Source organism: Baudoinia panamericana, assembly GCF_000338955.1.
Source record: "Baudoinia panamericana UAMH 10762 unplaced genomic scaffold BAUCOscaffold_8, whole genome shotgun sequence".
In the NCBI taxonomy this organism is placed as follows: domain Eukaryota; kingdom Fungi; phylum Ascomycota; class Dothideomycetes; order Mycosphaerellales; family Teratosphaeriaceae; genus Baudoinia; species Baudoinia panamericana.
The window spans coordinates 286,785-299,820 of record NW_006911264.1 but is presented as its reverse complement, the minus strand read 5'-3'; the positions used below and the strand labels follow the sequence as shown (position 1 = coordinate 299,820).

The following is a 13,036-nucleotide window of genomic DNA, read 5'->3' as shown; positions in this document are numbered from 1 at the left end:
ACGGCGCATCGCGTTTGCCTTGAGGATATTGATACCCAGGATAGCATGGTTTTGTAAGACCCAATGTACGGTATATGGAAAGGTTGACACATGTATGTATAGCGGTTGTATACTGGTACTTCATCCAACAGGTTCGGCTTACGCCTCCATCTCAGCCTCCTCGTGTTCGGCGTAGCTCACGTTCTTGGCCTTCGCCTTTCTCCCACTAGTCTTCCGACCGCCTGTTGCGTTTCGCTTGAGCGCTGGAGTCAGAGGCATATCATCGTCGTCATCATCATGCAGCTCCGGCTCCTCGACCACGCTCTCGTCACTCGCACTCGGCGTCGGCACGGCAGTCTCCTCCTTTTTCACCTTAGCTTTCTTGCCTTTCACCTGCGCCTTCTGGTCGTTGGCAGCCTCTTTGGCCAATTTCTTCGCCTCGTCTGCCTCCGCTTTGGCAAACGCCTTTGCCTTGTCCGCTCGCTCTTTCTTCCGCATCGCCGCCTTCGCCTTTTTCGTTGCAGGCGTGGCGTCAACGTCGCTCTCAGCATCATCCGCAGCCTCTTCAGCCTTGATCGCCTCGCGCTGACGGTACGCTTCTTCCGCTTCCTTCTTGATCTGCTCTTTGCTCTTCTTCTCAAGGGGTTCCTTCTTCTTCACTTCGCGCTTCTTCGGCCGCAGCCACTCTTCCATGGTCGGAGGCCAGTAGACGCGGCCTTCGGGTCCTCCCATGCCTACTTCGTCATCAGCTATTAGCTCCGGTTCAAGGTCATCCGCCTTCTTTTTCTTCTTGTTCATCCCAGCCAGCGCGGCCTTGTTGTCGTCGCTACGGGTGTAAGGCAGAACGTCATTAAAGGTATCGAAACCGGGGAGCTTGAAGATGCGCATTAGCTCGAAGACAGCTTGTTCCTTGTCCTTGGCTTCGATCATGAGGTCCATGTCCGGTGCACACGGCGGTAAAGTAGCGACGCGCGGACTGTGCTTCCGCCTTTGGCGTGGCGTTATGGCGGGAGGTGTGGGCTCGGAGTAATGCATCTTTTGCTTAATGCCTTTGCGTGTCCACGTGGCTGCGATCCGCGGATATAGATCCATGACGTCTTTCGTACCTTCTCTGATCTCGTCGCTGTTGAACACAATGTTGTGGTGATGGAAGTCCAGTACCATTGGAATGTTAAGCTCTTCGCATATTGGAAGTAAATCATGGACGCTCCACCCCATGTCATCGTTCTCAAGTACGAGACGGTTTTTGATCGACTGTGGCAGTTTCACATAGTTCTCTCGGAAGCGTGCCAGAGTCTGCGCTTTGCCGTCGAAGATGCCACCCATGTGCAAGATCATGACTGCATCCTTGTTCATCTGCTCGGGAAGCTTAAGCAGCGTCAGCAGCTCATCATGATACTCCAAGTCACGGATAGCATTGTCAATGACGGGCTTGCGCGGGCTGCCAAGCTGCGTGAACTGGCCTGGATGGGTCGTGACCCTGTGACCGAGCTCTGCAATGACCTTGCCGGCCTCCGCTAGAGCTTCAGATGCGAAAGGAGCCAGCTTGTAGCCGTATTCAGGATGCGACGCAAACGGGAACATCTCGCTACTTAGCCGAAAGAACTTGATGTTGTATCGGTCATTCCACCGACACATCTTCGCGACATCCTTGACGTTGGCGATACAAAGTGCCTCGACATAGCGCATGCCAAGCTCTACATCCGCAGGCTTACTTCGGTCAGGCTTGTTCTTGCTAGGATGTTCTGGCTGACTTGGGTCTTGCAGAGGGTGGCGATGCTCAAGGATCGATTGTATGCGACATGTACGAGAGCTGAACACAGGCGGATTGGAGTTCCGAAGGTACGTGTTTAGACATGCGTATCCGAGCCGGCCTTTCCAAGGTAACGGTAAATAGTCGCTGTTGACGGGTGGCGGCCGACTCAAGGCCTCTTTGACCTCTTCCTCATCCGGTGCCTCTTCGTCGCCTTCGGCTTCCGGATCACGCTCAGCGAGGTCTTGCTCTTCGCTTTTCTTTGCCTTCTTCGTTGCCGCAGGTTTTGCTGGTATGTCGGCCAGTTCCACATCATCATCCTCCTGCTTGACCTTCTTGCCGCGTCCTTGCTTGGGTAGAGCAGTCTTGGACTCTGCAGCATCCACGACAGCGCTTACGACAGCCTCGGCTTCGTGGACGTCTTTCGCCGCGTTGGCAATCTTCTTCGACCGTCCCTTCTTCTTAGGCGGCTCGTCAATCGCTGGTGCATCACTCAACGGGCTTTCTGATCCTGCACGGTGGGTCTCAGCCTGAGGGACAAGGTCTGGGTTGATCTCCCCATCAGGCGATGCTCGTGTTGCGTTGGGCGCGTCGAGTACATCGCTATTGAGGTTGGGATTGACTGTGAACGCCTGAGTAGACTCCAGGCGAGACGCTGCCCGCCGCTTTGCCGCATGTCCGTCGCCATTTGTCTGGTTTACGTTGACGGCCGCGAGCTTGCGCTTCGTTGCAGCCATGATTGCAAACCTTCGAGGTCGAATGCCGCCCAACCGCACGATACAGGCTAGTCGCTGATGGAATGACGGGAGAGATTTACAGCGTTTATTCAACAGCGTAGAGATGGGGTACATGTACGCTGCATAGGGAGAGTACGAGATGATGTAGAAGACGAAGCCGTTTCTCCTACCGCTGAGAGTAGATCTTAGGTCACGACAGTCCAAGCGCAAATTGACCAACGCGCGAGTGTGGCTGCAGTAGAGATCGCGTGCTGCCAGATCGATTGTGGCTGCGGATTGCTTGATCGATGAGATCAGATGGAGGCGCACGAACCATGTTTGGGTTGTCGCTTAGGCTAGGCTGTCTTCCTCACGTGACGTCTGAGAGGCAGTATCGCGAGTTATATTTTCTTCGGCAGAATGCGCCTAATAAAGCAAAGCATCAGAGCAGATTGGCTTGTACGGCACATATTGAGGCAGGAACATGGATCATGTTGCTACAACTTCACACGGGATTGAAACGAGCAGTTCACCCAAGTGGGCAGACGGAAACGGCATGGACGGACAACAACACAATTTCTGTCATATCAACTTGCCTATGTCTCTCCGGCTACGGAGCAGGAAGTAGAGATTGATGAGCAGAAAACCTCCCAGCATCATCACCAGCCCGCTGAACAACTGCAGGCCAATATAGTTCTCTCCTCGACCTGTGTTCAGCAGCGAACCCGCGATAGGTGCCCCGATCAAGCTCGCAATCGAGCCGATCCCTTGGGCCATTCCCAGACGCGCTCCTAGCACCTTCGGATCCGGGCACACGATCGGAAATACGCTCGGCGGTAGCGGTATCAGCGGTCCGCTGAAGAAGCCGTACAATATAGCGTACGCGATGAAAGCACCTTCGCTTTTTATGCCGACCCATGCAATGCAGAAAACGCCACTAGCGAGCCCAGCGGTCACCCAGGGGATCATGACACCTATCTTCGATGCCGCGTAGCCGGCTATCAGACGTCCACCAACGGACGCTGCCTGTGCGGCGATGATTATGTTGAGGGACGCGCTCTGGCTCATGCCAAGCTGCGTTTGTCCGTAAACGGCCACGTACGTGAATGGAATCATGTAACCCAAGAAGAGGAAGAAGTTGCTCATGCTGTAGCTCCAGAACGGCAAATCTCGAAGTGCGGTTGCATCGAACAGTTTGCGGCGACCGCCACTGGAGAGGTCGCCGAGGTTGCTTGCACCCCAGAGCAGTAGTGGAAATGAGATCAGATAGCTCCCCAACATGAAGAAAGCCATTGCTCGGATAGTCCAGGCAAAGCCGAGACGGTCGATGAGTTGCCCGAACATGAGCGTGTAGATGATGCCACCAATGGGCGCGCCGCATGTAGTGAGTGCCATAGCGATGGAGCGATGTTTCTTGAATGAACGGCCGACGAGCGCCAGACCCGGAAGATACAGCAAACCTGATTTTAGTCAGCGTCAGTTGTTGCTCACCTCATGTCTATTAATGCAACGTACCATTCGTCAATCCAGTCAAGATACCCTGCGTCAGCATGATCTGCCAATACTTCGAACATAGGCTGAGCATGAACATTGCCAAAGTCTCTCCCAATCCTCCAATAAGCAGCATAGACCTGAAGTAACCCATATCGAACAGGGGTCCGGATGCGACACCAACAGCAATAAGGAGGCCAGTCGAGACCGTCCCGATCCATGATATGTCTGATGGGCTTTCATTAGTCAAGTAGGTAAGCTGATAGTATGACTGGAACGAGCCGAAGCTGAACACGAAGCCCCAGAGGTTCGAAAAGACAAGGAAAGAGCCTAAGACTTGAAGCCATGCTCGCGCCCCGCCGTCTCGCAAAGGCGGAGGCGGTGTCAGAGGCGTCACGGGTATCTTCTCATCCGTAGAGACCGTCGGGCTGACGGCTTTGTCGCTTAATGATTCTTTAGTAACATGCTTGCCAGATTCGACATCTTCGTTCGTCATGCCTAGCGGGCCTCCAGCCAGTATAAGCGATCGTGGTGCGTACTACCGTGTTATTGCTCCATCCACGGGGATGTGATAATCTGAGCTGCACCCAGGTTGAGCGAAAGCACTGATGAGAAAGGAAGGTACGACGGGGTTGAAGAGATGTCAAATGGCGGTACTCGGGCCTCGAATCAGCATCCTCGGTATATACACACCATTTCCGCCAATGCACGCTTGGCCGCTTTAGCCGGCCGGTGCGGAGTTGGTGGCGCATCTACCCTAAGTAGGCACACGTATATTCCGCGATACAACGCCATCGATCGTGAAGTCGCAGTGTCTCGAACCGCACGAGGGTGATTTTCGAGTCAAGCAGAAGACTTGCAATAGAAAGGATGCCTGGCTTGTGTTGGCACCTAAGTTCTTTCGCGGGGGCTTGATGCAGAATGCTGAGGACCGGAGGCTGAAGCGGAACGGAGCCGCTCTGTACCTGGTGCGGTGAGTGAGGGCTCTGCAGGCAAGGAGGTTTGGAATGTCGTCCGGACTTTCATCCAACGATCGTCGCTCATATCTGTCGACTCTGAAGTCCCCCGAATCGTGTCCTATGCTCCACAGAAGTAGATTGTCATTCACGCTCAGGCGGCAGCTCTCGCCCCCTAGACCTTAGCTAAGCTTGTCCACCTGGCCTTCTGTCTTGTACAGTAGGTGCATCTGGCAAGCCCGAAGAGGATCGAGTATGTGTGTGCCCAGCGTGACCTCTACGAGACAAGATGGTATGGTCACTGCTATAGACGATCTGGTGAAGTGCTCCCCTTGGGCGTGGCCGGTGCGGCCTACCATCACTAGAGCCTCCAGTGTTATCCAGCAGCAAAATTGTAGATATTGCGATAGACAGGCGCTCAACGAGTCCCATGTTTCGTACCGTGTAGAAATCGTCGCAGCACGCTCGGGTTGTCGGAGATTGCTTCGAGTATGACCCACCGTCCGAAATGACAGAGCAAGGCCAGCAAGTATCAAAGCTTCGAAGACGCATAGCTGCATTCACCTACCACCCATCACGCACACCTTTTCCAGCTCCTTCCTTACCGCCTCCGCTCCGTCCTGTTTCGCAATCTGCGGAAGGCTAAGATCAGGTCCATCCGCTGCAGCACTTCCACCCCTGATCTGCTGCAAGACTTTCGTCCTCGCATCATCGTAGGTTGTTGCCTCGCCGCTCCGGTACATCCGTGTCACGTACTCGCGTACGCTTTGTGACCAGCCTGCTTCGTCCAGTCTCTGCCGGATCGTGTCCTGTATCCGCTTTACGCCGCCGTTCTGGAGCATGGCCGCGGTAATCTGCGACTGAATGTTGGGTTCGTAGCCGGAAGTGGTGCCGTTGACTTGGACTTTGCCCGCCATGGTCGCGGATTCCTTGTGCTGAAGGTCTCCAAAAGACGAGCAATGCGCTTCTACTGACTCTATGACTGACGGATAGCTATTCCACGCAGTCGCCGCCACACCATCGTGCACATTGATCAAGACAAGGAAAGCAAAGTGGAGTTCTGATCGAATCTGGAACGGAAGGGAAAGGTAAGCACGGCTGACATGTGAAGCTTCCATAAGCGGAATAGGCGAGACCGATGGGGTTAGGCTGCTTTCGAGGCAGAAGTGAAGGCTTGAGGCTTCGAAGAATTAACTGACCCAATCAATTACACGCCGTGCTACATGCCATAGACGATCATAGCGGTCATGAACCGAGGGCATTACAGTACGCAGCCTTTGCGATGACGCTATCTCATCCTATCGAGGCTGGTATCCAAACGGTGCAAGTCAATCCTCAGCTCCGAAACCTCGCCGTCACACAAGCCTGCTACAAGCTCACTTCTTACCCTTAGACTCATGAACAGTCTCAATGATCTTGTCCACCACACTCGGGTCAGACAGCGTGCTGGTATCGCCGAGCTGGTCCTCCTCACCCGCCAAAATCTTCCGCAGGATGCGCCGCATGATCTTACCAGACCGCGTCTTTGGGAGATCAGGCACGGTGAAAATCGCCTTGGGAGCCGCAAACGGACCGATCGACTTGCGCACTTGCATGACCAATTCTTTCCGAAGAGCGTCGTTGATTTCATTGCCGTCCTTGATGCTCACGAAGGCGTTAACAGCCTGGCCAGTCAGCTCATCGTTGATGCCAACGACAGCCGCCTCGCCGACAGCGTGGTGCTCGATAAGCGCAGCCTCAATCTCAGCAGTTGACAGTCTGTGGCCGGACACGTTTACGACATCGTCCACACGGCCGCGGATCCAGTAGTATCCTTCGTGGTCTCTCGCGGCACCATCGCCGGTGAAGTAGTAACCCTTGTAGACATTCAGGTATGTGTCCATGTATCTCTTGTGTGCACCCCAGACTGTGCGTGCCATGGAAGGCCAGGGCTGCTTAAAGGCGAGGACACCCTCCACATCGTTACCGTGAAGCTCTTCGCCACTGACTGGGTCGATGATCGCTGGCTCAATGCCGAAGAAAGGAAGAGAGGCGGACCCAGGCTTGGTGGGCGTTACGCCGCCCAGGGGCGTGATAACGTGCGAGCCAGTCTCGGTTTGCCAGTATGTCTGTATAGGTTGTCAGAATGGCAACCGTTGTCGGTAAACGAATATCAGACTTACGTCTACAACGTGCGCTTCGCTCTTACCGACAATCTCGAAATACCACTTCCACACTTCGGCAGCGATTGGCTCACCGACAGAGCCGAGCACACGCAGATTCTTCATACTGTGCTTGATGTGGTGGTCGCCTGCCCGCTTCAGTAATCTGAGCGCAGTCGGCGCAACGTAAAACTGCGTCACATTGTGCTTCTCGCAAACATCCCAGTAGCGGCTAAAGTCAGGGTATGCGGGTGTGCCCTCGAAGACCACTGTAGCGACACCGAGCATGAGAGGCGCGTACACAACGTATGTGTGTCCAGTAATCCAGCCAACATCACCACCGCAGAAGAAGATGTCGGTGTCATGGATGTCGAAGACGTATTTGCCAGTCATTGCAGCTCCGAGCAGGTAGCCAGCGGTTGTGTGCATAACACCCTTCGGCTTGCCAGTCGAGCCGGAGGTGTACAGCAAGAAGAGTGGATCCTCAGAGCTCATGCTCTCCGGTGGGATGTAGGCCGGCCACTTCTCGCACTCCTCTGTCCACCAGTAGTCACGGCCTTGCGTCCAGGGTACTTCGGCGCCAGTCCGCTTCGTAACGATACAGTGCGTGACATCGGGGCACTTCTTAAGCGCCTCGTCAACGATCTTCTTGGTGCCAATGAGTTTGCCGCCACGCTTGCCCTCATCTGAGGTGATGACGATCTTGCAGTTGGCGTCAATTATTCGGTCACGGAGCGAGTCAGCGGAGAAGCCGGCGAAGACCACGGAGTGCACCGCACCAATACGTGTGCAGGCTAGGAAGGCGATGACAGCTTCTGGAATCATGGGCAGGTAAAGGGCTACTGTGTCACCCTTCTTCACACCCATCTGCTTCATCACCCATGCGAGCTTCGAGACCTCCCGCAGGAGTTCGCCGTAAGTGATTGTTCGGCCCTCGTTCATCTCATCAGCCTCGTAGATGAGGGCCGGCTTGTCAGGGTTCTTCGCCGCGTGCCGGTCCACACAGTTGTATGAAGCATTGAGCCGTCCTTCAAGGAACCATGCACTGTCACCGCCAGCCAACGAGCCAACGTGTGTCGTTTGGAAGTCGCGCTCCCATGATATGAGCTCTCGTCCCATCTTCCCCCAGAATTTGTGCGGTTCAGTGATGGACTCCTTGTACATCTCCTTGTAGTGATCTAGGCCATCGCAGTGCGGCTTCTTCGGGTGCTTGCTACGCCTTGGTCAACCACCGTCTCCCACTCGACGGCGACATGACTTACTCGAAAAGCGCCTGCGGTACGTGGAAGGTGTCCACCTCATGAGCCTCTGGGACCGCCGCACCCTTGGGCGGTGCAACATCGCCCTCAGACATGTTGATTGCTTCGTGTGCCCTGGCCCTTCTGCAGTACTGTTTCCCAAGGCGAGCGAAGTTACTGCGCAGTCAATGTAGAGGGAACGGGAGTGGGATAGTGGGGTGCAGTGTGTGTAACAGCAAAGGGACAATAACGGCGGTCACTGTGCAGGTACGCGGAGCTCCGCGAGCTAATAAGTTCGGGCACAAGGCTAGCTGGACTGATGGTCACGCTCTCTTCCCGAGGTGGTTTATTAGTAGACAAGGGCCGGTTAAAGGGCTCCAGCGGTCCAGACAACCACTGAGTTGCTGTTCCTGTCTGTGCCGCTCCCCTTTGAGGTCACAATGGGTGTACGGACACGCGCACAACGCAGCCGCAGCTTGAAAGACTACCGTGTCCGGCCGAGGGTAGCCTTTGCATCTACTTGGCGCGGTGTCATTGTGCTCTTCTTGATTACCTCAAGGCGTCGCGGGGCTCACTGCTGTGGAGTTCTAGTGGGGCTTGGCAATCTTCGTCCCCTTCGTCCGTGGTTACCCAAGCGAGCGTTGCGAGCGAGCGCTGCATAGCTCACCCTTCCGTGCTGCTGGTAGTATGGCGTGGAATGACCAGGTGAGAGCAATGCTCACCGCACCGCGCCATCTCGCATGCTTTTCTTTCTTGAAAGCATGCAGGTCAGTACCGACGAGCTGGTATTCGGCATGGTCGCGAACCGCTCGCCTGTGGATCGCGTGAGAGTGGGTCCTTGGAGGTCGTAAATAGCACACCTTCTCCATCGTGACCGTTGTCGAAAGATTGCACACATACGCTCCCTGAGACGTTACGCCGTGTAACAGCTCCGAATCCATTGAGGGCAGATTACGAGGAACACGCTCTCAGCGCCTTCTTCCAATGTCTCAGAAAACCACGGTGGTCAGTGCGGCATCGGTCTGACCATTTCGCGCCGTCTGCAGGTCTTTTCGTATTGTACAGGTAGATCCGATCGTTTTGTTGGGCGTGTTGGATGCATAACTCCCAATAGTGAAGTACCAGTCCGGGGCGACACCGTGAGGCTGTTGGTGCGGCTTTGATGGTTGCCACAATTGCCGTACGTCAGCAGGTGATTGCAACATTCCAGCTGGAGCGGCAACCACATTCATCGCGACCGACATGAAAGTCTGGCAATGAGTTACACCAAGCGGCACGGATTGACTTCACTTTGGCATCCCGCACGGCGCGCGCTCGTATATGATCCAGGATGAACCAACACCCAGCACTTAGACTGACCCCCTCGAATTCACCATTCAGAGATTCGGCGCTCAGATCGCCATTGAAACCACGTCGGCATGAAGAACCCGGGCTGCGCCTAAGCAGAGTCATTGGTACGACCACTATCTCAGCCACCGCTTTTGCCACTCTTCCACCAACATGCCAGTTCGCGTACGCTGCCGGTGCAGTCGTGGTTCTGGCGGCAGTCGATGAGAACGCACAGATCAAGCAACGCTTCTTCAGAGCCAGGTCGCCTCTAACAGCCTCCGGCCGAGAAGGGGGCGTGCAGGCGACGCAGGCGTCTACAGGCCTAGATTCACGTAGCCGCGTCTCAGAAGTTGTCCGCGATCAAAAACCGACCGTGTCACCGCTAAGCGCTGCCCGGGATTGGTCGGACTCACCTACAGGCCGATCAAGTACTGCAAGAGATCGCGTCAAAGCCATCACATCCGTCGCACTTAGCCCTAACGGCAGATGGCTGGCGGCGGGCGAGACGGGGTACAGACCGCGAGTGCTAATTTTTCCACTCGCAACTGACACGTCGGAACTACCGATAACGACTCTGTCAGAGCACACTTTTGGCATTCACGGATTGAGTTTCAGCCAAGATTCGCAGCATCTCGCTTCACTGGGCACAATAAATGACGGCTTTCTGTACGTCTGGCGTATTGATGAGCGCAGTGGCAGCGCAACATTGGCCGCCACCAACAAATGCACTGCTCTGGTCAATTGCATTGCTTGGGTTGGACAATCTATTGTTACAGTCGGGCTGCGCTATGTCAAAGTTTGGCAGCTGGATGAGATTTCAAAACCCATTTCGCAGCCTGCCGGCTCAGGTCTTAGCCCGATCACGCCACGACATACACGCGAGCACAGAAGCTCGGACTTCGGCAATAGTATCCTTGGTCCCAAGCATAAAGTGCTGTCAGGCAAGAACAGTCTGCTCGGAGACCTCTTGGACTGCAACTTCACCATCCTATTGCCTTACGGCGACAATGAAGCTATCGTCTGCGCCAGCACGGGCGAGATCTGCCTTCTAGCCGATGTAGCACAGGCTCAGGACCTTATGTTTGCTGTAGTGGTTGACTACGACATTGCTGCTGCAAGACTCGGTGACTCGGACACGCTTGTCGTCTACGGAAACGATGACTGCAGGCGTACACTCACAATCAGCGAGCTGAAAGCGGCAAAGCCACCATCCAGCAGATCCGACCGTCGAAAGACGGTCGGTTCTGCAAGACAGCCAGATCAAGCCTCAGGAGGACCAATTGCTGGGGCTGTGCTCGGTAACATTGAGGTTAAGCTGCTCGTAGACGGAACGGTTAGCATTAACGGTGACGCCAATGATACACCCGCTGCAGCTGCACAGCTGACCGGACACTCTTCAGCCATTGCTGGCGTCCAAAGTATACGCAGCCCGGCGTATCCCAGTGCCGCTTTCCTGACATTTGACATGAATGGCATCGTTCGATTGTGGAATGCACAAGCCGGCCCTGTGACAGCGTTCAACGTTCCCCTCGATCGATCCCAGGATGCTTACGGTTCGAGCAATCAGGTCGTCGCAGCGACTGTTCGAACGGATGGCTTGCAACTCGCTGCTGGTGACAGATACGGCACGTTGACAGTGCTTCACCTCGCTACCGATGCGCGGGCTATGCATGTTCATGTTCGCGCTCACTCCACCGAGATTACAGATTTATGCGCATTCGACCATGCCGATCTGCGACTGCTCGTGTCAGCAAGTCGTGATCGGACGGTTCAGCTTTTTGCGTGGTTCGACGATAAGCTAGAACTTCTTCAGACCTTACAAGAGCACGCAGGTGCCGTCAACGGATTGCTAGCTACGCAGGCTGGTAGGAAGTTGCTCTCTTGCTCCGCTGACAGATCAATTGTAATCCGTGAGGCATGGCAACGGGACGAGGACGAACCTGGTTCAGTCGCCTATGTGACGCTCCGAACGATTGCCTTGAAGTCCGCGCCCACTTCTATCTGCATGTGTACAGATGATTCTCTATTAGTCGCCGCCACCGATCGCACAGTCACGAAGTATGATATCAACTCAGGTCAGAGTATCATGAGCTTTAAGTGTACGGACAATGAGTATGGGGAAGCTGCGATACTGTCGCGAATACTCTACTCGCCATCGCTGAACGGGTGTTCTAAGATCATTGGCGTGTCAAGCAGTGACAAGTCTATCCGGCTCTACAGCGACTCAGGCTCGCTCATTGCAAGGGACTGGGGTCATACCGAAGGCATCACGGACTGTGCGCTGGTGTCCATGTCTCCGTCCGATCATGCTGCAGGTGGTAGTGCTGTTCAGGTTGTCACTGTTGCTGCTGATTCGACCATGTTCGTGTGGGATACCAGCCTGACCGCCAAAGCTACGGACAAGCACTTCGGCGAGGCGGCTGGCATGAGCGACACTCGCATTAATACGAAATCCAGCGCCATGGGCGCACCCCTACGTAAAGTGATCTCGCACTCTGATCTTGCGCGCTTTCGGCGAGGCAGCTCAACGGAGGATGGTGAGTTTGCATCTCCGACGACGGCGCAAGCATCCGCTCAAGCGTCTTCGCCGCAGCGCCTGCGCAAGAAAGCATCGCGATTGTCGATAGCACAAACGCCAAGACTTGAGCCTGCATTCAGATCGAGCTTTGCTGAGCCTTCTCGGCGACAGAGTCTGCGGCAAAGGTCGCCGTCACCACCTAGTCCACGGAACGTGACCAGGAAAGGCCATGCGCACCGTACGTCTCTCGGAATGTCACTGACGTCTAAGAGCAGCGAAAATGTCTTGAACACTATTAGCTCGCCTGCTACGTCTTCCGGCTTCGGGAGCTTGAGCGGATCCACAGAGTCTGTCAGCCGGACTTTGCGCGCCTACCGTAAGAAGCTCGCTGGTGCGCAAGCGAGCGACTCCATCACCCCTGAGGCTCTCCGTGAGCTCGAACGAGAGCTCAAGCTTACCGCGCGTGTGCTAAGCGAGAAGTCACAAGGCAAGACGGTTGATGAAGCGATGATCGCACGTTTGCTAGACCAGGCCAGCGAGAAGATTGTGGGTATGCTGGATGACCGCATCAAGGAGCGCGTCGAGAGTGAGGTGCGGAGGAGCACTGAGGTGTCCCCATCGGGCACATCAAAGGAACGACAGACGTCGAATGATGCGCTGGAAGGTGCCGTATAGACCATGATTATTGAGTGACACACCAGTAACCCACCTTGGCCGACCATGAAAATATCCTGCAATCAATACCATTCCAAGGACACTTGACAAGCATAGCAACCATACGCCGTCCGTTCGATGCTCGCATGTCCAACAAGAGCCGCGCAAACCAATTGTCTAGGCTTATGGACTCCAGCCAGACCGGATCCTCGGTCATGGAGCCTCCAAACATGGCACCAAACACATGAATAAACCGCCAGC

General features: G+C 55.0%; 5 protein-coding genes across 5 annotated transcripts; 1 reads left to right on the top strand and 4 right to left on the bottom strand.

Annotated features, from left to right (window-relative positions):
- Positions 1 to 65: 65 nt before the first annotated feature.
- Positions 66 to 2,718, bottom strand: BAUCODRAFT_35040 (uncharacterized protein). Its single transcript, XM_007679203.1, has one exon. The coding sequence runs from the start codon at positions 2,467 to 2,469 to the stop codon at positions 139 to 141; it is 2,331 nt and encodes a 776-aa protein (XP_007677393.1). The 5' UTR covers positions 2,470 to 2,718; the 3' UTR covers positions 66 to 138.
- A 312-nt stretch (positions 2,719 to 3,030) lies between these two features.
- On the bottom strand, positions 3,031 to 4,435 carry BAUCODRAFT_123523 (uncharacterized protein; the record flags this gene model as incomplete). Its single annotated transcript, XM_007679502.1, has 2 exons — positions 3,031 to 3,908; positions 3,964 to 4,435. 2 exons carry the CDS (start codon positions 4,433 to 4,435, stop codon positions 3,031 to 3,033), a joined length of 1,350 nt encoding a protein of 449 aa, XP_007677692.1.
- Positions 4,436 to 5,455: 1,020 nt separating this feature from the next.
- Positions 5,456 to 5,812, bottom strand: BAUCODRAFT_72161 (uncharacterized protein; the record flags this gene model as incomplete). Its single annotated transcript, XM_007679356.1, has 1 exon — positions 5,456 to 5,812. The coding sequence occupies one exon, from the start codon at positions 5,810 to 5,812 to the stop codon at positions 5,456 to 5,458; it is 357 nt and encodes a 118-aa protein (XP_007677546.1).
- Positions 5,813 to 6,034: 222 nt separating this feature from the next.
- On the bottom strand, positions 6,035 to 8,294 carry BAUCODRAFT_524050 (uncharacterized protein). Its single transcript, XM_007679501.1, has 2 exons — positions 7,058 to 8,294; positions 6,035 to 7,003 (listed from the first exon to the last, which is right to left on the bottom strand). The coding sequence occupies exons 1-2, from the start codon at positions 8,198 to 8,200 to the stop codon at positions 6,272 to 6,274; spliced, it is 1,875 nt and encodes a 624-aa protein (XP_007677691.1). The 5' UTR covers positions 8,201 to 8,294; the 3' UTR covers positions 6,035 to 6,271.
- A 1,400-nt stretch (positions 8,295 to 9,694) lies between these two features.
- BAUCODRAFT_41361 (uncharacterized protein) lies at positions 9,695 to 12,682 on the top strand (the record flags this gene model as incomplete). Its single annotated transcript, XM_007679305.1, has 3 exons — positions 9,695 to 10,744; positions 10,838 to 12,323; positions 12,468 to 12,682. Coding segments are annotated over 3 exons (2,751 nt in total), but the record flags the coding sequence as incomplete, so codon positions are not given.
- Between the last annotated feature and the right edge of the window lie 354 nt (positions 12,683 to 13,036).